General features: G+C 45.8%; 1 protein-coding gene across 3 annotated transcripts; it reads right to left on the reverse strand.

The window, feature by feature from the left end:
- Positions 1 to 1,397: 1,397 nt before the first annotated feature.
- Positions 1,398 to 18,630, reverse strand: LOC124041214 (protein NDNF-like). Of its 3 annotated transcripts, XM_046358537.1 has the most exons (5): positions 11,757 to 11,831; positions 10,894 to 10,960; positions 9,579 to 10,463; positions 9,253 to 9,332; positions 1,398 to 3,433 (listed from the first exon to the last, which is right to left on the reverse strand). In XM_046358537.1, exon 5 carries the CDS (start codon positions 3,414 to 3,416, stop codon positions 2,016 to 2,018), a length of 1,401 nt encoding a protein of 466 aa, XP_046214493.1. In that variant the 5' UTR covers positions 3,417 to 3,433; positions 9,253 to 9,332; positions 9,579 to 10,463; positions 10,894 to 10,960; positions 11,757 to 11,831; the 3' UTR covers positions 1,398 to 2,015. The 3 variants fall into 3 exon arrangements, with proteins under 3 accessions (XP_046214493.1, XP_046214490.1, XP_046214491.1); XM_046358534.1 differs by lacking the exons at positions 9,253 to 9,332; positions 9,579 to 10,463; positions 10,894 to 10,960; positions 11,757 to 11,831 and adding exons at positions 13,297 to 13,421; positions 14,516 to 14,726; positions 18,217 to 18,630; XM_046358535.1 differs by lacking the exons at positions 9,253 to 9,332; positions 9,579 to 10,463 and having other exon boundaries at positions 11,757 to 11,949.
- Positions 18,631 to 20,779: the final 2,149 nt, after the last annotated feature.

Here is a 20,779-nt window from a genome sequence, read left to right on the forward strand (position 1 = left end):
CAGTGACTTAGCGATTGGCAGGGTGGTCGGGCACAGCATCAGTAGCTGTGCCACTACAGTTTCTGGGTTCGAGTGAGTCCAGGCTCTGTCGTATGAAACGCCGTTTGGGTCTTAAAGCACGTGGTCGTAACGCCATTGGTGCGGCTGGTTTCCGCGTTAAACGGGCATTGTATCAAGAAGCAGTGCGGGTTCTGTTTCGGAAGACGCACGGCTTTCCCGAGTCCGTACGGGGTTGCAGCGATGAGACGAGACTGCAACTGCCTTTTGGATACCACGAAATTTGGGAGAAAAAGTAGTACTTTTTTTTAATGAAAAAAAAAAAAAAATGACTTCGCCTACAAAACTTCTCGTTTTGAAAATGGCCTATGTGGAATCGATATGAGTCAGAAACATTTATACACAGTGTAAATAGGTAAATGTTGGTCATAAAGTCAGTCTTGTCCAAAACTGAGATTGATAGGAAGAAAAACATGTAACTGAATGAAGGATATCCTAACAGTTTTCCTTGGTTTGGGTTAATTTAATCCTGCCCACAGCTGGCTGCTCCCAAGTAATCATCAATTCGGAGTAGCTGCAGGCGATGCCATTGTAAAGCCCATGGTCAATTTTGTTTGATATTGGTCAGTGTTATCCGGGATCCTTGGGACATACCTACCCTAAATCTTAACCATTCCTTACCATTTTAAATGTAAACTTCAATGGGGTAGGGACGTCCCCGTAACCCCCCCCCCCCATAAGTAAATAATACAAATAAATAGTACATGTGGGCCAATATTTTAAAAAGGTCAAATTTCAATGCCCTAAAAACACCAAACCAGAAATTCATATATTATTTTAAATAAATTCGACAACTAAGAGTTGTGCAACATTAAAATGTTGTCCAATTTACATTGTGTAATTAAATTGACAGTCCCTAACTATCCCCAGAGATAGGCTATCCAAAGTCCAAACAACTTTGCCACTATTTCACACCAGCCAGCTGAAGCTAATTGCCAATATAATTTGGCTACCTGTTCCCACCTTCAAACACACAAGAGACACCCACATCATACCACACCCCAAAACCAACTCAAGTTTGAATTCAGGCATGGCCGCTAGCATTTCTTAATGAGGTCAAATCAGGAAGTGCAGTGATCTCTCAATCATTATTGCCTCTATATCAATAATATTGTCATCGAAAGTATTTTAAATCATGTTCTTTAGATTTGAGACTTATGATCTTTAGTCTTGCTCTTTAGTTTTGTAGTAATCATCTAAGCAGCCTAGAGATAAATAAATGCAAGTTAGTATAGGGTAGGGGTGTGTTGATCTCTCAATTTGTTTTCTCAACTAAGTAAGCAAAGAGACAAGTCAACCAAAATAGGATAGTGATGAATGTTGATTCGAGGATACAGATACCTAATGTGTGTTTATTGGTGTATTTGAAGTATAGCACAATAATACATCAACGACAATGAAGCTAGTCGCTAACAAATTTGATCTACTTAATGCGAAAGCAGAACACAAGATACACATTAACTTTGCGCTAAGCATCAATAGATTACCCTATCTGTGTTTTAAGCCTGTAGAACAATGCAGCACTAAATATATACTGTAGGTTCTTGCCAGAAGTTCTCTCTCCCCATTGCAAAGTATAATCAAAATCTGCTTCTGTTGCATATTTTTTGGCACAGTCTTCACTAAAAATTTGTATTAATCAAAAACGTATATCCTCCTTTGTACTCAGTCAGACAATTAGTACCTAGACAACTGGCACATCATCAACTATAAACAAAAAGACAAAAAGCACAGGTTACTGAAATGGAATGAATTTTGCTGGTGTGCAGTCGCCCCTCTGCTACTCCTACCCAATCCACGAGTACCAGTGTTCAAATGTGACCACTCTTCACAGGGTGTACCACATTTCTTAACAGTCTCCCTCGTAGTAGAATTACCTTTTCATGGTAAGTCTTTGTAAATCACCTCTTTGTTAAGTCCAATTCTGCTGCAGACTGAGACTAGGAGTGGGCAGCAGCTCAGCACTCCTTCCTGGTTCTTACTGTCTTGCTGCTGTACTTTATGGGGATCCCCCAGCGTCTCATTAGATAGACATCAAATATGTAGGCCACCCCAGGCTCCAGGCCTCCGATCACGGCTGTCGTGACAGCCCGTCGAGGGTTGAGCTCCTGGAAGTATTTACACAGGACCTTCTCAGTGTCCGACCGTGACTCAGGCCCCAGGCAGGGTGCCGTGCCTCCCTTCTTACCTCCCCCCTTACCCAGCCTCTGGCGGTACACGCAGTAAAGGCTCCTCTCCTCTGTGCCCATCCAGGCCAGGGTGACAGATTCACAGCTCCTGAGCCTGTTGAAAGACTTTATCTGCAGAGTGGAGGGGAGCGAAGGTATCCCTTGACGATGGTAAGTGGAGGATGCCTGCATCTTAACAGAGGCCTTCAGCACTCTTGGAGCAGCATGTCTGGGAGCCGCCGTTCGCTCTTTCTCCAAGTGGATGAGGTAGGAAGGGCTGCCCTGGAGCCAGATCTGAACAAGGTTTTCTCCCACAGCCTGGGAGCTGAGCTCTTTGCCCTTGCTGGAAACGGTGATGTTGATCTTCTCACTGCTTTCGCAGCTCTGTAGAGTGAGCAGGCCACTCTGTTGCCAGCCCCGGGGGCGGAAGCTAAAGAACTCCCCAGAGGTTGAGCCTCCATCCTGGAAGGTCACCCACCGGAGCTCCCCTTCCCTAAGTGGTGTGATAGCTGGTCGGGCCTCCTCGTGTGTTTGAGCGAATGTTCCAGTATATGCGGCACTGGTTCCATTTAGCCTGTCAATCAAAAAAACGTCAAAGTAGTATTGCGTGTCAGGGACGAGCTCAGAGACCGTGCACACGCTCTCTGTTCCCTTACAAACGCATTGAAGATGACCATAGTCGTCACGGAGCGCAGCGGGTGACTGGAGCTCAGTGTCAGCATCCCACTGCTGCCACCACCAGTCTTTGAGAATCGGCCACACAGTTACTTTCCTCTGTTTGTCCTTCTCCCTTTTCTTGTCTTTCTCCCGCTCCTTCCTGATGCCCTCCTGGGCGGCACAAAGGTTGCGGTAGTTGTGTTTGCGATTGACGAGGACACAGTAGTCATAGCTGCGTTGGGTGTGCAGCCTTTTGAGGGGGGCACTGGGGGCCCAGCTGAGGGTGACACTGGTCATTCCTACACCCAGGGTGTGGACACGGGAGTCAGAGGGAAGCTGTGGGAAGGCCCAGGAGGTCCCAGAGCCCTCATGGAGGTACACAGTAGCCCTGGTGTCCTGGTCCTTGGACCGCAGCCTGAGGATGTAGATAGATGCTGGGGCGTACGAAGGACCTGTGTAGGTGTTCATGGCGTTGCCAGTGTAGGTGTGTATCTTGGCTTCAGTTCCAGGTCCTCTCCACCACACTTCTGGCATACTCTTCTTGGTACTCCCTGTGCAGAAAACACTGTTAAGCCACAGGTCATGAATATTCTGTCTCCTACATGCACACAGTGCCACACACAGACTTACACTAACTAGACAGAACGTGCTCTCACAGTCATTGAAGATAGTAATACAGTTCTATATTCATCTTGATTACTTTTCATTCATACAGTACTCAACTATAATCAATTAAGTGCTAAAAAGAGTTTACCTTATTCATATGAACCCCTTTTCACCATAAGCATTTATAGTTTCTCCTGACATAAAGGTGAACTGCACCTGCTAAGTTGGCCTAGTTTTTTTGGCTTGCGCCTCAAGAAATGCTGGTGGCATTGAGTCACTGATGTGATCATTCTATCCAGTTTTGCATCCCCTTTGGCTCGTGCGGTGGGGAAGAACTTTGTGGGCTTTATTCCGCCTTTTCCCAGGGTACTAAGTTAGTGATATCACTTTGGTGTGGGCTGTGCTTTGGCAAAGTGGTTGGGGCTGTATCCTGCCTGGTTGGCCCGGGCCGAAGGGGCCACAGTTTCCCCCGACCCCCCCCCCCCCCACTCGCAGTCTCCAGTATCAATGCTACAGTAGTCTATGTGCTGGGGGGGCAAGGGTCAGTCTGTCCTATCTGGTGTAATTATCCTGTCTTATGTTCCGGTTCCGGTTTGGAGCGAGTGGTCGCATCGGCGCTTGCTCCCGCAGGTAGTATAACTTTTTACATTTAATTTCATTATATTTCATTATAGCACAACGGTTTGATTTGTCTAATCTTAGCAATTTCTTCTCAGCTAGCTACATAGCCGTCTTTGTATCAAAGATAATTGCGTAATTATCGTATTTCGCCGTCCTAACGTAGTCTTCACTAGCCAGCTAGCTAACGTCCACTGATTAGCTGCACTGGGAAAACTATTACACTCAACTGAACGACTCGATCAGTGTAGTGTTAGCTAGCTACATAGCTGTCTTTGCTGTCTTCGTATCTTCGTTCCAAGATAATTGTGTTGCTTAGGTTTAGAGTGTGTAGTCTTAGAGTGATTATCTTAATTTACCGAGGTTAGCTAGCCAGCTATTTGTCGTCCTTAACGTAGGAGACTCTGCTAGCTAGCCAACAGCTAGCCAACGCTAGCCAACGTCTTCTGAATAGAACTCAACAACCCGGTCGCATTCACAGGTAGTATCACATTTTCATTTCATTTCATTACAGTACAACGGTTTGATTTGTTTGATCGTAGCTAGCTACATAGCTAGCTACATAGCCGTCTTTGTATCAAAGATAATTGTGTAGCCTAGAGCGATTTTCTAGGTTAGCTAGCCAGCTATTGTCGTTCTTTTAACGCAACGTAACGTAAACAACACTACTAGCTAGCCCCCGAATAGCAGCACTGTAGAAACTATTACACTCAACGGAACGACTTGATTAGTGTAGTGTCAACAACGCACCCACTGCCAGCTAGCCTACTTCAGCAGTACTGTATCATTTTAATCATTTTAGTCAATAAGATTCTTGCTACGTAGCTTAACTTTCTGAACATTCGAGACGTGTAGTCCACTTGTCATTCCAATCTCCTTTGCATTAGCGTAGCCTCTTCTGTAGCCTGTTAACTATGTGTCTGTTTATCCCTGTTCTCTCCTCTCTGCACAGACCATACAAACGCTCCACACCGCGTGGCTGCGGCCACCCTAATCTGGTGGTCCCAGCGCGCACGACCCACGTGGAGTTCCAGGTCTCAGGTAGCCTCTGGAATTGCCGATCTGCGGTCAACAAGGCAGAGTTCATCTCAGCCTATGCCTCCCTCCAGTCCCTCGACTTCTTGGCACTAACGGAAACATGGATCACCACAGACAACACTGCTACTCCTACTGCTCTCTCTTCGTCCGCCCACGTGTTCTCGCACACCCCGAGAGCTTCTGGTCAGCGGGGTGGTGGCACCGGGATCCTCATCTATCCCAAGTGGTCATTCTCTCTTTCTCCCCTTACCCATCTGTCTATCGCCTCCTTTGAATTCCATGCTGTCACAGTTACCAGCCCTTTCAAGCTTAACATCCTTATCATTTATCGCCCTCCAGGTTCCCTCGGAGAGTTCATCAATGAGCTTGATGCCTTGATAAGCTCCTTTCCTGAGGACGGCTCACCTCTCACAGTTCTGGGCGACTTTAACCTCCCCACGTCTACCTTTGACTCATTCCTCTCTGCCTCCTTCTTTCCACTCCTCTCCTCTTTTGACCTCACCCTCTCACCCTCCCCCCTACTCACAAGGCAGGCAATACGCTCGACCTCATCTTTACTAGATGCTGTTCTTCCACTAACCTCATTGCAACTCCCCTCCAAGTCTCCGACCACTACCTTGTATCCTTTTCCCTCTCGCTCTCATCCAACACCTCCCACACTGCCCCTACTCGGATGGTATCGCGCCGTCCCAACCTTCGCTCTCTCTCCCCCGCTACTCTCTCCTCTTCCATCCTATCATCTCTTCCCTCCGCTCAAACCTTCTCCAACCTATCTCCTGATTCTGCCTCCTCAACCCTCCTCTCCTCCCTCTCTGCATCCTTTGACTCTCTATGTCCCCTATCCTCCAGGCCGGCTCGGTCCTCCCCTCCCGCTCCGTGGCTCGATGACTCATTGCGAGCTCACAGAACAGGGCTCCGGGCAGCCGAGCGGAAATGGAGGAAAACTCGCCTCCCTGCGGACCTGGCATCCTTTCACTCCCTCCTCTCTACATTTTCCTCCTCTGTCTCTGCTGCTAAAGCCACTTTCTACCACGCTAAATTCCAAGCATCTGCCTCTAACCCTAGGAAGCTCTTTGCCACCTTCTCCTCCCTCCTGAATCCTCCTCCCCCCCTCCTCCCTCTCTGCAGACGACTTCGTCAACCATTTTGAAAAGAAGGTCGATGACATCCGATCCTCATTTGCTAAGTCAAATGACACCGCTGGTTCTGCTCACACTGCCCTACCCTGTGCTCTGACCTCTTTCTCCCCTCTCTCTCCAGATGAAATCTCGCGTCTTGTGACGGCCGGCCGCCCAACAACCTGCCCGCTTGACCCTATCCCCTCCCCTCTTCTCCAGACCATTTCCGGAGACCTCCTCCCTTACCTCACCTCGCTCATCAACTCATCACTGACCGCTGGCTACGTCCCTTCCGTCTTCAAGAGAGCGAGAGTTGCACCCCTTCTGAAAAAACCTACACTCGATCCCTCCGATGTCAACAATTACAGACCAGTATCCCTTCTTTCTTTTCTCTCCAAAACTCTTGAACGTGCCGTCCTTGGCCAGCTCTCCCGCTATCTCTCTCTGAATGACCTTCTTGATCCAAATCAGTCAGGTTTCAAGACTAGTCATTCAACTGAGACTGCTCTCCTCTGTATCACGGAGGCGCTCCGCACTGCTAAAGCTAACTCTCTCTCCTCTGCTCTCATCCTTCTAGATCTATCGGCTGCCTTCGATACTGTGAACCATCAGATCCTCCTCTCCACCCTCTCCGAGTTGGGCATCTCCGGCGCAGCTCACGCTTGGATTGCGTCCTACCTGACAGGTCGCTCCTACCAGGTGGCGTGGCGAGAATCTGTCTCCTCACCACGCGCTCTCACCACTGGTGTCCCCCAGGGCTCTGTTCTAGGCCCTCTCCTATTCTCGCTATACACCAAGTCACTTGGATCTGTCATAACCTCACATGGTCTCTCCTATCATTGCTATGCAGACGACACACAACTAATCTTCTCCTTTCCCCCTTCTGACGACCAGGTGGCGAATCGCATCTCTGCATGTCTGGCAGACATATCAGTGTGGATGACGGATCACCACCTCAAGCTGAACCTCGGCAAGACGGAGCTGCTCTTCCTCCCGGGGAAGGACTGCCCGTTCCATGATCTCGCCATCACGGTTGACAACTCCATTGTGTCCTCCTCCCAGAGCGCTAAGAACCTTGGTGTGATCCTGGACAACACCCTGTCGTTCTCAACCAACATCAAGGAGGTGGCCCGTTCCTGTAGGTTCATGCTCTACAACATCCGCAGAGTACGACCCTGCCTCACACAGGAAGCGGCGCAGGTCCTAATCCAGGCACTTGTCATCTCCCGTCTGGATTACTGCAACTCGCTGTTGGCTGGGCTCCCTGCCTGTGCCATTAAACCCCTTCAACTCATCCAGAACGCCGCAGCCCGTCTGGTGTTCAACCTTCCCAAGTTCTCTCACGTCACCCCGCTCCTCCGTTCTCTCCACTGGCTTCCAGTTGAAGCTCGCATCCGCTACAAGACCATGGTGCTTGCCTACGGAGCTGTGAGGGGAACGGCACCTCAGTACCTCCAGGCTCTGATCAGGCCCTACACCCAAACAAGGGCACTGCGTTCATCCACCTCTGGCCTGCTCGCCTCCCTACCACTGAGGAAGTACAGCTCCCGCTCAGCCCAGTCAAAACTGTTCGCTGCTCTGGCCCCCCAATGGTGGAACAAACTCCCTCACGACGCCAGGACAGCGGAGTCAATCACCACCTTCCGGAGACACCTGAAACCCCACCTCTTTAAGGAATACCTAGGATAGGATAAGTATTCCCTCTTCCCCCCCCCTTTAAGATTTAGATGCACTATTGTAAAGTGACTGTTCCACTGGATGTCATAAGGTGAATGCACCAATTTGTAAGTCGCTCTGGATAAGAGCGTCTGCTAAATGACTTAAATGTAAATGTAATCTGGTGTCTTGTGTGATCTTAGGTATGCTCCCTCTAATTCTCCCATCTTTCTCACCGGACGCACTGCCTTGTCCCGGACCTGCTGTTTTGACCAGGTGCGGTAGACCAAATATACCGCACCTGCTGTCTCGACCTCTGAATGCTCAGCTATGAAAAGCCAACTGACATTTCCTCCCGAGGTGCTGACCTGTTGCACCCTCTATAACCACTGGGGTTATTATTTGACCCTGCTGGTCATCTATGAACGTTTGAACATCTTGAAGAACGATCTGGCATTAATAGCCATGTACTCTTATAATCTCCACCCGGCACAGCCAGAAGAGGACTGTCCATCCTTCAGAGCCTGGTTCCTTTATAAGTTTCTTTGTAAATTCCTGCCTTTCTTGGGAGGTTTTCTTAACCACTGTGCTTCTACATCTGCATTGCTTGCTCTTTGTGTTTTTAGGCTGGATTTCTGTATAAGCACTTTGAGACAACTGCTGATGTAAGAAGGGCTTTATAAATAAATGGGATTGACGGCCATGATTGAAGCCAAACATGAGTTGGCTTGGAGGTGTCGTTTGATGTGGGTGTATCCTTTCCACCACCAAGACACCCATCTGACAGAACCTTTCCCCCAAACTCAAATACAGTTCAATAACTACAGGCAGATGGTCAGATGCCGGAGGAAGTTTTGAATAGGTCAGTATCCTACAGAGTGACATGGGTAGAATGCAATTGCTGAATTTATGTAGATATTCTAAACTAAGAGTTTTGATCATTTTCAAAAGTAGTAACAGGCCCACATAGAATAAACAACCCTTCACATAATAAAACATTGAGAGTACAGATTATTGCATGGGACAATATACAAACCTTACCGAGGAAGATCATTTGAAAAATACAATTGAGTAAATGTATACAACAGTTCTCAATTTTAATTGTTGTGAAAATCTAATTTTACAGATTTTTAAGGTTGTCATTAGATATGGGGTCGGCAGTGGGTGTCCCCGCTGAAAAAGTTTTAATACCACTGCCATAGAAGCAGTGTTCAGCTAACATAACAATGTACACCTTTCATTGTCATTCCCAGGTGATACAGATACTGTGCCTATTGGTATTTTGTCTGGTGGTAATGGGGCTACCTTGGCAAACATGTCAAGTATGGTCATACCTTTCTGTGTGTTATACTGTATATAACAGGAGTTCCCTAATCACAGTGCAGAATACACAAGGTTTCTCTCTCCCCATTGACTGAAAGCAAAAACAAACAAAAAAGACAATACAAATAAGTTGTGTCTAGTTACATTTTAATGCTGAGTGCCAGGTCTCCATTCAAAAACATCAGTATCAAGCCTGTCTGTCAGTCTGGACTTCATCACATAATATTGCAAGTCTACATGCGCTGGCTCCATACATGTTTCTGTGAACACATAGGTAACATCTGGGTTACACAAACAGGTTTTATGTAGAAGTTTGAACAGGTCAGACTAAACCTACGCGAGTCTGGTCTTGCCATCGACGACCGTTGGTGAGCAGGCAAGAGGTGAGGCGAGGTCTTTGCCAGAGTCCCATTGATGGGCATAGCAGCATAGATCAGCTCCTGGCCCCTTATCAAAGATACTGGTTGGTCACACACGATTACAATATCAATGGTGGGTATGACTAGCCTGGTGGAACCAACCTGATCACTGCGTTCACCTTTCTATTTCACTCCAGATATCCTAAATGTGAAGTGAAGTAGAATGATAAACACAGCAATCAGGCTGGATCCACCAGGCTAGGTTATACCCTGGACACTACATGCATCTAAGAATTAGAAAATAAGCAACAAATAATATCAGTTTACATAAATTATGTTTCACAATTGGGTTATCTAATGTATCATGAAATAGGTTACCTTCTGTATTTGTACAGAAGATGACCCTGTGAAAGCAGTTGCCACCGATAGGTGAAGGTTGCTAACCATATACTTGCCAACATGTGATTGACTGTTCCATTCATAGGAATGCTCACAGCCAGTGTAACGGATGTGAAACGACTAGCTAGTTAGCGGTGGTGCGCATTAATAGCGTTTCAATCGGTGACGTCACTTGCTCTGAGACCTTGAAGTAGTGGTTCCCCTTGCTCTGCAAGGGCCGCGGCTTTTGTGGAGCGATGGGTAACGATGCTTCGTTGTTGATGTGTGCAGAGGGTCCCTGGTTCGCACCCGGGTATGGGCGAGTGGGCGGTCTAAAGTTATACTGTTACACCAGGGCATGTCTGCATGATGCTGATGAGGGCCCCCTTGTTGGTCTTCACTATGCTGCATGTTTGGCTGTAAACTGGACAGCTCTCGAACAACTGTAGCAGGCAATCTTATGAGGGTGTGTTGACAGGGAGGGCCTGTGACAGGGTGATATAATAGACAGCCAAGTAGTAAATTGCATTTTGTTCTAAAGAAAGGACAAAGCTTTTTGCTAATGCACTTAACCAAAATGTATCTACTAATTGTATTTCCTTGGCTGGGGAATTAGCCTACTAGTTTATCCAGCCATGTATTTTTTAATACAACTTTTCACATAACACACATTCCCTGTTGTTGTTGATGAAACCGACTGTGTCACCTGTGCAGTAACGCGGGCCACTATCAGAGGCCTCATGATGGTGTGTCCTTTTCATCGTTGAGGGAGATTGGCAACAGGTGTCACAAGAGTAATTGTGTCGCATGACAACTTTTATTCTGAGGTCTTACCTTAGAAGCTATGAAAATAACAGGTGAACTAAGGTCTCTAAACCATTGCAATCACATTGCTGGACATGTTATGATACCCACCTTTGCTCCTTTTGGTAGGTCCATTCATGACCAGGGGATCAGTCTGGCACCCAACTGTGCACTTTATCTAAAAGAAAAACAGGGTCAAGGATTATCATCATCATCCCTCAATTATAAACAGAGCTCGAAAAATAACGTCATTTCATTTGGATCGTAATTCTGTTTTACGGAAGTAAAACGGACTGGCTCCAGATTGGATCAGATTCAGGGCAGTGACGCTGTTACACGCTGCAACCAACTATATGACATATTTTGCTATGGCCCTGGGTTGGTTTGAGTTTGTTGCTGCTACTCACTACACTGTTGTTGTCAGACATGAGTTAGCTAGTACCACCATAACTAGCTGCATTCAGTATCTATTTGTGCCCTACATGGGTTGCATCTCGTCTCTGGGGCTAATGTGACAGTTTCGTCTAAATTACACTAATTTAGAGCTGCACGGAAATATGACGACATTGTTAAAGTACGCAAACAATTATTATGAAACAACTTTGCCATATTATGATGTCATCAAATTGACTTTAGAGAGATGCCAATGTTGTCATTACTGTTACTAGAAAAGTTCGTCAAAGATAGCTAGCAATGCTAACGTTAGCTAGCTAAAATATGGTTGTTTCCTCAATCTTAGTTGGCTGGCTTTCTGATGACATCAGAATCACGACAAAAGGTGTTGCTACTAATTATTTGCCTTCTTTTGAAATGTTATCATGTTTCTAAGCCAAATCGAGTTGTACTGAGGTAGGCTAACGTTAGCTTGGTACCTAACTAGTTCGCTAGCATAGCTGACCTTAGCTATCACAGTGATAATGATGATCAAAATATACATCACCAGCAGTCTATGGTCTAGCTACCGGTATACTCACCACCACTGGAGACCGCAATAAACTCCAACCACCTATTCCGCGTGATAGGGTCCATCCGCAGGGCATGCAAACCATAGTTCGTGCAAACCATAGTTGTTGGCTGTGCGAATCCGTATTGGGCTTTTCACGCGGTGATCCTTTGAACGCGTTGAGGGCGATGAAATAATGAAGCGACGTGGGCGGAGGGGCGATGTGCACGTGGAGCTTGGAAAAAGGGGGCATGATATGTTGACATCCTAATCCAAACCCAACCGTCATTTACTCGTTGTGAAGTACGGAGGTTTCACTCCGTTTTGGACGATACTGACTTTATTACCAAATGTATCCAATGTACACTTTTTGGTCAATTTCGACACTAGAATAAATGTTTCTGACATCAATGCAGCACATACTGTTTTCAAAGGGATTCCTGGGTTTTAGGGGCAGTTACTCTTTATTAATGAAATGAAAGGGTACCAAAATGTTACACAATCAAACTGAATAATTTAGGCATAGGTTGGGAAGCCACACTGAATGATTTACACTGAGTGTACAAAACATTAGGAACGGCTTCATAGTATTGAGTTACACCCTCCTTTGCCCTCGGAAAAAGACTAATGTTTTGTACACTCAGTGTATGTGTCGCTGTTAACTTCATAAAGCTGTATGTCCATCTAGAATACCCACAGATTTTAACTAAGCAGGCTGGTGAGGGTCATGGAGGATGTTCATTGCTGGCCTAAATAGGCAACTTTTGTGTTTAATCGATGTACATTTTTTTAGATGCACAACCATAGATTATTATAACATTTAAATTAATGTAGTTATGTAGCTTAGATTTATCTCTTCTTTATTTTGTCACTCAACTCTTGAAGAGGTTTTCACCAGATATGCTCTATTTCGGGTTTCACTTAGCCCATAGCATCACAAATAAAAACTGCAGAGTCTGATCTTGGGCGTGAATATGATACATTTTCAATGGAATGCTAAAGGTCTAATTTAAGCTGAATTTCAGTTTATACTGTACAGGGTAGAACTTGCATGCCGTTCTGTACAAACCTATCTATTTCACACTCAGTATATGTCTTATTTGAAATGGCAAATGTTTTAACTCTCTTATTCTCAAGTACTGGCAATACTTCAGTCTAATCTCTCTTACATTCAGGAAAAACATGTGACATTTAGATATATTACTGTCCTTCTTGCTTTGAAATTAAAGAAAGCAAAAGGTAAAATACTTGGAAAGATTGTCCAGTGATATACTAAACCGGTTTTATTCAGTATCCTGGGCTCAGTACTGTGTGTGTGAGTAAGAGAGCGAGAGAGAGGAAAACAAAGATGTGGAAAGAGAGAACAAGACCAATTGATTGATTAAGTCTCTCCTATCTTGTAGACATTTATGACCAGGGTTAGTCTTTTAATGGCCACTATGTCAAAAATAAATGTCTCCAGTTTGAATTGGATTGTGGTGTAATGAAACCGAATTGATATGAATATAAATTACATGTGAGAGGGTGTTGTGTGTAATTGCTTTTATTGTCTATCAGTGTTTCACACTCACAGTGCAGACTCTTAGGCGGTTTGTCCTTCAGGGTTCGGGCTTCAAGGGTCCACTCGATGGGGAGGTCACAGGGACTGACGGTCACAGACATCATCGCAACCTTCTTCTTGAGTGTGAAGTACAGCCTGCACGAAGTTAGGTACCACACAAAAAAGGGATTCCACTTCAAACGTTTTCATGCCTTTTTTGTCCCACACTTAGAAAGGTACTGTAACATGTAGCCACTAAGGCATTTAAAAAATGTACAAAATGTCTATCAGTTTTTTTCTCCATACACTGATAAACCCATAAAGTTAACAAGGAGAGGTCAACTAACAATCCGTGATGAACTTCCATGGACCTGCGCTGTACAGATAGAGATCTCTTTGCTCACATCTCCACCTTAGACCCACCACATTTCTGTGCTTAGACATTATAGTCTCCTTCTACAAGCTTATTGTTCATCGTCACAATAGAATTAGATTCAAACTCACCAACTGAACACCGGCTGATTCTGACATCATTATTTGATTGTCTTTGTACTGTCACCAGCATCACTCATCAAGGTGAGTCATTCAATATCGAGACGTAACGTAATCGACCTCTATGTTATCACAGCCACCAAAATATTTACTCTGCCCTTTGAAAAGTATCATCCTTCTTTTACATGTATGTTCTGGATCAACTGCTACTGTGCTGCTGTTTCTCAACAGCTGTGCCATGCTAAAGTTGTGACGGGTAATACTTGGATTAATTGATTGATTCATTAGAATCATCATTAGCAGATTTTTTTTCTCATTTTCAAAATTTTTGTTTCATCATGCATAAATGCATCAATGGACAGACTGCAGCTCACACGGATGCCCAGATTCCAATTTACAGCTCCCAGTGTTAGAGCTCTACAACTGGCACTGATCAGCAGAGCCTGGGCCAAGTGGGCTGCTCTTCCTGTCCATGGGGCCACAGCACTGAACCACTGCCTTTCCAACAACTAAAGGAATGGCTATTAAGATTAAGGCCATCATTGTTGTTGCTCAAACCCATGTAGAATTACACAGGAAATCACCATGTAGGTACCTTGTAATTATAGCGCCTTTGTAGTGACAGTATAAAGTTGGACAAAGACAGGATATTAAACAGAGGCCTCTCTTAAGTATTTCAATCTATGTCCAGGACATGGAACATTAACATTTAGTGTGCAATACTATCCACCTCCCCTGATGGGGTCTCTGTGCTGTACCTCCGGGTGCGTCCTTTGGGCAGATGCATGGTGGTGACCTTTCCATCAGGCAGCCAGGCGGTGGGGCGGAGTGGCACCTCGTTCTCAGGAGCCAGAGCTGAGTGTCCTTGGGGCCAGGGGGTGCCACAGAGGAGAGACACGGCCAGGCAGAGATGCCAGGCCATCGCTGCCATCATTCACACTCAGACACCACTATGCCGTCCCCCAGGAACTGAAAGATCAGGGGGAAAGGTAAAAAGCATCCATCAGTTCCATCACATAGTTCTGCTCCTACCATTCATCAAGTCCTAAAGAGGTCTAGCAGCAGATGATTCATTAATGTGAGGTAACATTTCCACTGTTCACACGGAATAATTCATGCAGAAAAGCAAACTGTCTTGCTATAATACTCTGGATCTGTATGGCGCAGCTTGACACGTGGTGTAAAATCCCTCATTGTATGACTTTCAAAGTGTTAGGTGGATTGCAAATATCACTCAGAAGTGGATTCCTTTGAATTTACTGTATATCTCTATTTATAGTAAGGTAGTTCAAATGGGTTTGTTCTCTAAATATAGGGTATTTTTTCATGGTCTTTTACATCCCTTGTTATCGGAGAAAAGCAGCCAATTTACTTTGGATTGACGTAAACAACACCTGGAGGTGCTTTAGTATAATCCAATTGGAATACAGATTATTTTGACAACAGCAGACAAAGCTGCAAGAACTTTGAAACCGTTTTCAGATTGGGATGTTTTTTTTCTTTCCTGTTCTCGCTGTTGTGATGATTTGTAGATATGATTACAGGTCTTGGCTCTTGTCTCCAGAGAGAAAATGCATTTGTTCAAAGTCACAGTCTTCAAAAACGTCCTCTTGTTGGTGTGTGTTTGTCAGCGTCACGGCTGTGCCCTGCAGATCAGATGACAATCGTACATAGGGACCTCCAAGTTCCACACCAACAACAGCTGCATCATTACAAAGTACGGAGGATCTCATTATCTCAGTAGAGGAGTGAGCAACCCATAAAGCTTTACAGGGAGAGAGGGAGATGGGGAGACAGATAAATGAGAGAGGGAGGTGGAGAGAGAGAGACTAATGAGAGAAATGACAGGAGTGTAAGGACATGGGATCCAGAGCAATAGAGAATGAGAGTAGGGGAAGGACATGGGATCCAGAGTAATAGAGAATGAGAGGAGGGGAAGGACATTTGTCCAGAGTAATAGGGAATGAGAGGAGGGGAAGGACATGGGATCCAGAGTAATAGAGAATGAGAGGAGGGAAAGGACATGGGGTCCAGTGTAATAGAGAATGAGAGGAGGGGAAGGACATGGGTCCAGAGTAATAGGGAATGAGAGGAGGGGAAGGACATGGGTCCAGAGTAATAGAGAATGAGAGGAGGGAAAGGACATGGGGTCCAGAGTAATAGAGAATGAGAGGAGGGGAAGGACATGGGTCCAGAGTAATAGGGAATGAGAGAATGGGAAGGACATGGGGTCCAGAGTAATAGGGAATGAGAGAACGGGAAGGACATGGGGTCCAGAGTAATAGGGAATGAGAGAACGGAAAGGACATGGGGTTCAGAGTAATAGGGAATGAGAGAATGGGAAGGACATGGGGTCCAGAGTAATAGGGAATGAGAGGAGGGGAAGGACATGGGTCCAGAGTAATAGAGAATGAGAGGAGGGGAAGGGAAGAACATGGGTCCAGAGTAATAGGGAATGAGAGAATGGGAAGGACATGGGGTCCAGAGTAATAGAGAATGAGAGGAGGAGAAGGGAAGGACATGGGTCCAGAGTAATAGGGAATGAGAGAACGGGAAGGACATGGGGTCCAGAGTAATAGAGAATGAGAGAATGGGAAGGACATGGGGTCCAGAGTAATAGAGAATGAGAAATGGAGAGAGACTGTGACAGGAAAATAAGAGAAAGTGTGATGGAAGAAGACACACAAATTAAGCTAAGTGGTGTTGACTACAGCTCCATGTCTAATTGGCTCATAACTGGTGCCACATGCATACTATAAACCAGACCTCTACCCCCCACCCCCCCTGTCTCTCTGTTCTCTTCTCTCTCACACACTCTCTCTCTGTCTCTCTGTGTCTTTCTCTCTCATTCAGACTTGTTTTTTCTCTAAATGTGCCTGCTGATAAAATATGCATACGCCTCCTCAGCAAATTACAGCCAAAAGGACAACCCTTTTTGGTTCCAGGTAGAACCCTTTTGGGGTCCAAATAGAATGTTCTGTGGAAAGAGTTAGAACCCAAAACGATTCTACTTGGAACCAAAAGGGTATTTCCTGGAACGATAAAGGGTTGTTCAAAGGGTTCTCCTATGAGGATAGCCTAAGAACCCTTTTAGGTTCTATACAGCACCTTTTTCTCTGAGAGAGAGAGAGAGAGAGAGAGAGAGAGAGAGAGAGAGAGAGAGAGAGAGAGAGCGAGAGCGAGAGAGAGAGAGAGAGAGAAAAAATAGTGAACTTAACCAAAGCTCTCTATAAATACACACACGGTCCACGGACATTCTCCTGCCACAGGATTGGGGCATTGAGTTTATTATCACGTCTCTCTTTCTTCCTCCATCTCTCATTTCTGTCTCTCTTACAGTTAGTCACTCCTATCTAATTTCTTTATTTTTGCTATCTCTAATCAGCCTTCACTGTGTCTCGGCGCACACAGGCCTGGAGTCAGTTTCAGAGTGCTCAGTCCTACTGTAAGTTATCAGTATGGACACGGTGTCAGATGCCTTCTGTCCTAGACTCAGGGGTCCCATCTGCCTCCTGTGAGTGGGTTGGAGGGACAGATTAAATGGCATGGGGGGGTGCATGATATGGCGTGGGGGTGGGAGGAGGAGGGTAGGGGGAGCTGGACCTTGATAAGATTTTACAGCTGTTTTTCTACCCCATTGTTAGTGTCTGAGTGTGTTAGCCTTCTCTCTCTCCCTCACATCCACCACCCCTTCTTTCTCTCTCTCCTTCTCTCTCTCTCTCTCTCTCTCTCTCTCTCTCTCTCTCTCTCTCTCTCTCTCTCTCTCTCTCTCTCTCTCTCTCTCTCTCTCTCTCTCTCTCTCTCTCTCTCACACACACACACACACACACACACACACACACACACACACACACACACACACACACACACACACACACACACACACACACACACACACACACACACACACACACACACACACACACACACACACACACACACACACACACACACACACACACACACACACACACACATTGCCCTTGCAGGATCTTCATTGCATAGGTCCTCTTTCTGTCTGCTATCACTTCCCACTACACATTAACACTTAGCAACTCTTATGGGGAACTAGAGGAACAGACTGAGATACAGGCTGACAGAGAGACACAGAGAACGAGGCAGTCTGACGGACAGGGAGCCAGACAAATGATTAACAAGCAAGCAGTCATAGTCAAACATACAATGGTTTAGAGGAAAGCTATGTAGAAAAGGATGTAAATAAAAACAAGAAGAACAACATAAAAGCTTCACTATCTGCGTCATCTATTTGTCCCACCGACAACAAATGCAAAGTGCTCCAAACCCCCACATAGCTTTCTCCAACCTCCTGAGACTGAGAGAAAAAAAGTCTTGGATGTAGAAAACAAGTTTGAATAACATCCAGGCTTGTTTATCGATGTGAACATTTCAAGATGATGCACACACAGGCACTTGACAACGACAACATGCGTGTCCTTACCTCACAGTGCACTCCAGAGCAGAATTACGAAGGATGAGAGGAGAGATGGACAAGAGGAGGATGAGAGACGGACGGGAGGAGGAGCTCGAGTCAACACTCAGATTGTTGTTGGACGCCCCCTTCCCTTCCTTGGGGTTTGCCTCTCTGCTTTAATAGGTGTCTGGCTACCACGGCACAACTCCCAATGTGTGTGTTCAGGTCCCAAGGCACAGTATTGGGTATCTGCAGGTCCCACTCAGTCACACGTGGAGCCTTGCTCTGTACGTGTCCTACAAGATCTGTGATGGCTATGTGAATGTCAGCCAGTCCGTGAGTAAAGCTTCTCTCTCTTCTCTCTCTTCTCCTCTATTCTCCTCTCCTCTCTTCTCCTCTTTTTCTCTCCTATTCTCCAGTCCTGTTCCGAGCTCACTGGGAAGTGAGCAGCAAGAATCAAACAAAGGTAGACACACGTGTGTAGTGTTAATGTGTGTATGTGTGTGTGTGTGGGTGTCTGTTCAGACTGAGAGTGACTGAGTGAGTGTGGGTGAGAGTGAGGGGACGGATGGTGAGGTCGCAGAGTGGGGGTGGTGGTGAAGGGAGTGTGTGTGTGGGGGGGGGGTGTCAGGAGCAATGGCAGAGGATGGGGAGAGGGTGATGATACAAAACTTGCCCACATTAACCATTCGCTGGAGGATCTGATAAGATCTGTCTTGATTATGAACTGGGAGCTTGAGATCACATCTTGTTCTGGCCTTTGATTTGGTGCCAAGAGTTCCTCTAATTGACTATGAACACAAGATTAATGGCTTAACAGACAGAAGAAATGTCAATGAAATACCACTGTGTCCACACCAGCCAGTGACAGTAGCACAACACAGTATATAAGTGGGGCAAGCAATGTCTAAAGCCGGGAACTAGGTTGGAGTGGTGTGGTGTGAGGAGGTACGGAGCCTCGTAGGGGACAAGTACAGCTCTCAGAGCGAGCAAGAAGCACATTGATATCAGTGGCTCTCCATCCCCACCCAGCCTTCCCTCTCATCGCCACACAAAGACACACAATAGAGAGCCTCATGTAGGTACTCTCTGCTCTGGTCTTTAATCAATATCGTTTGCATTGTGTGCTACTCCCCTCTTTTTTTCCCTCACCAGGGCTTTTCTGACCCATTCTTTAGCTACTTCAGCAAGGCTATTGAGGAGCTCTGAATGGCGCCAGTTCACCCAGAGGGGGTATTGTCTGTCATTATACTAACCTCAGAGCCCTATGCAATATGGGGGCTGAATGCAATGCCCCCTGCAAATGTATTAATGAGAATATTAATGATCGGTGCAGTATCAAAATCTGTCACCTTTTTTAGGAAGGACCCCTCCTCGCTGCTGGACCCTTTCAAAGCTATCAGCTCTCCCCCTATTTCTCCCTCCCTGCCCACTTTAGAATCCCTCTCAAGTTTTAAAAGTTGAAAATCTGGCAGAGCACGATATAGCTGATGCTTTGAAGGCTACATTCTGATTGACCTTTGGGGGTTATAGCCCATTTACAGCTGACTGCGTGTATATTACATTTATTTCAGTGCTGCTGTTTAGTGGGGGGAAATGGATCAGCATATCCGAAAGTAATGTCAGGAAAGTATTCCTGTTCCAGAATCCACCTCTGTCGCCGTTGTATCTATAAGGTAACTCAGCTTGCCTGCTAGCCTATGACAGGTATGTATACCAGGTCAGACACCCACAAAACACAGAGCCTCTTTCCATCTCTCATTTTCTCTTTCTTTCTTTGGTGGGGTCTGTGCCATCAGAGCTGGCCTGGATATTTCTTTTGATCTCACAGCTTTCCCTCTCTTATATTGCCCTTAATAATTTATCAACAAACAGTCACTGGACTAACTCTGTCCACTGAGAGCGACAAAAACCAAGAGAGAAAATTTCATTTAAATAATTGCATGAAAGAAACTGCACAATTGCCACTTTCATTCATTATTTATGTCTGCTTACAAGTCATGCATAATGCAGGCACCGTCTTTATGACGATCATGTATTAAATGGAATATTTTTAGGGTTGGGGGCTCAGTTGTACGGGACAAACAGCATGGTGACTGTTTGTAGAGTGACTGGATGTAGTAACACAGTGCAGTGACTGTGTTGTGGAGTGTTGCCTGGCCAGTGTTTGAGATAGAGATATTTGGCAATGTTAACATGTGTTTCCCATGCCAATAAAGCCCTTTAATTGAATTGAGAAAGAGAGAGAGGTTGCTAGCTGACAACGGGTTAACAGAAATCTTTATTTTTAACAACGTATCATCACCAGCCACCCATCTGCTCCTGAGCTGGCAGAGGGTCCCTAGAGAGAGAGAGAGAGAGAGAGAGAGAGAGAGAGAGAGAGAGAGAGAGAGAGAGAGAGAGAGAGAGAGAGAGAGAGAGAGAGAGAGAGAGAGAGAGAGAGAGAGAGAGAGAGAGAGAGAGAGAGAGAGAGAGAGAGAGAGAGAAAGGGAGTGAGGGAGGGGGAAGACAGAGACATACACTATCTCACCATCTCAGATCAGATCATCATGGGGAGTGGAGAAGGTTGGGTTGGGGGATGTGAAAGATC

This window comes from Oncorhynchus gorbuscha, linkage group LG08, assembly GCF_021184085.1.
Source record: "Oncorhynchus gorbuscha isolate QuinsamMale2020 ecotype Even-year linkage group LG08, OgorEven_v1.0, whole genome shotgun sequence".
Lineage (NCBI taxonomy): Eukaryota > Metazoa > Chordata > Actinopteri > Salmoniformes > Salmonidae > Oncorhynchus > Oncorhynchus gorbuscha.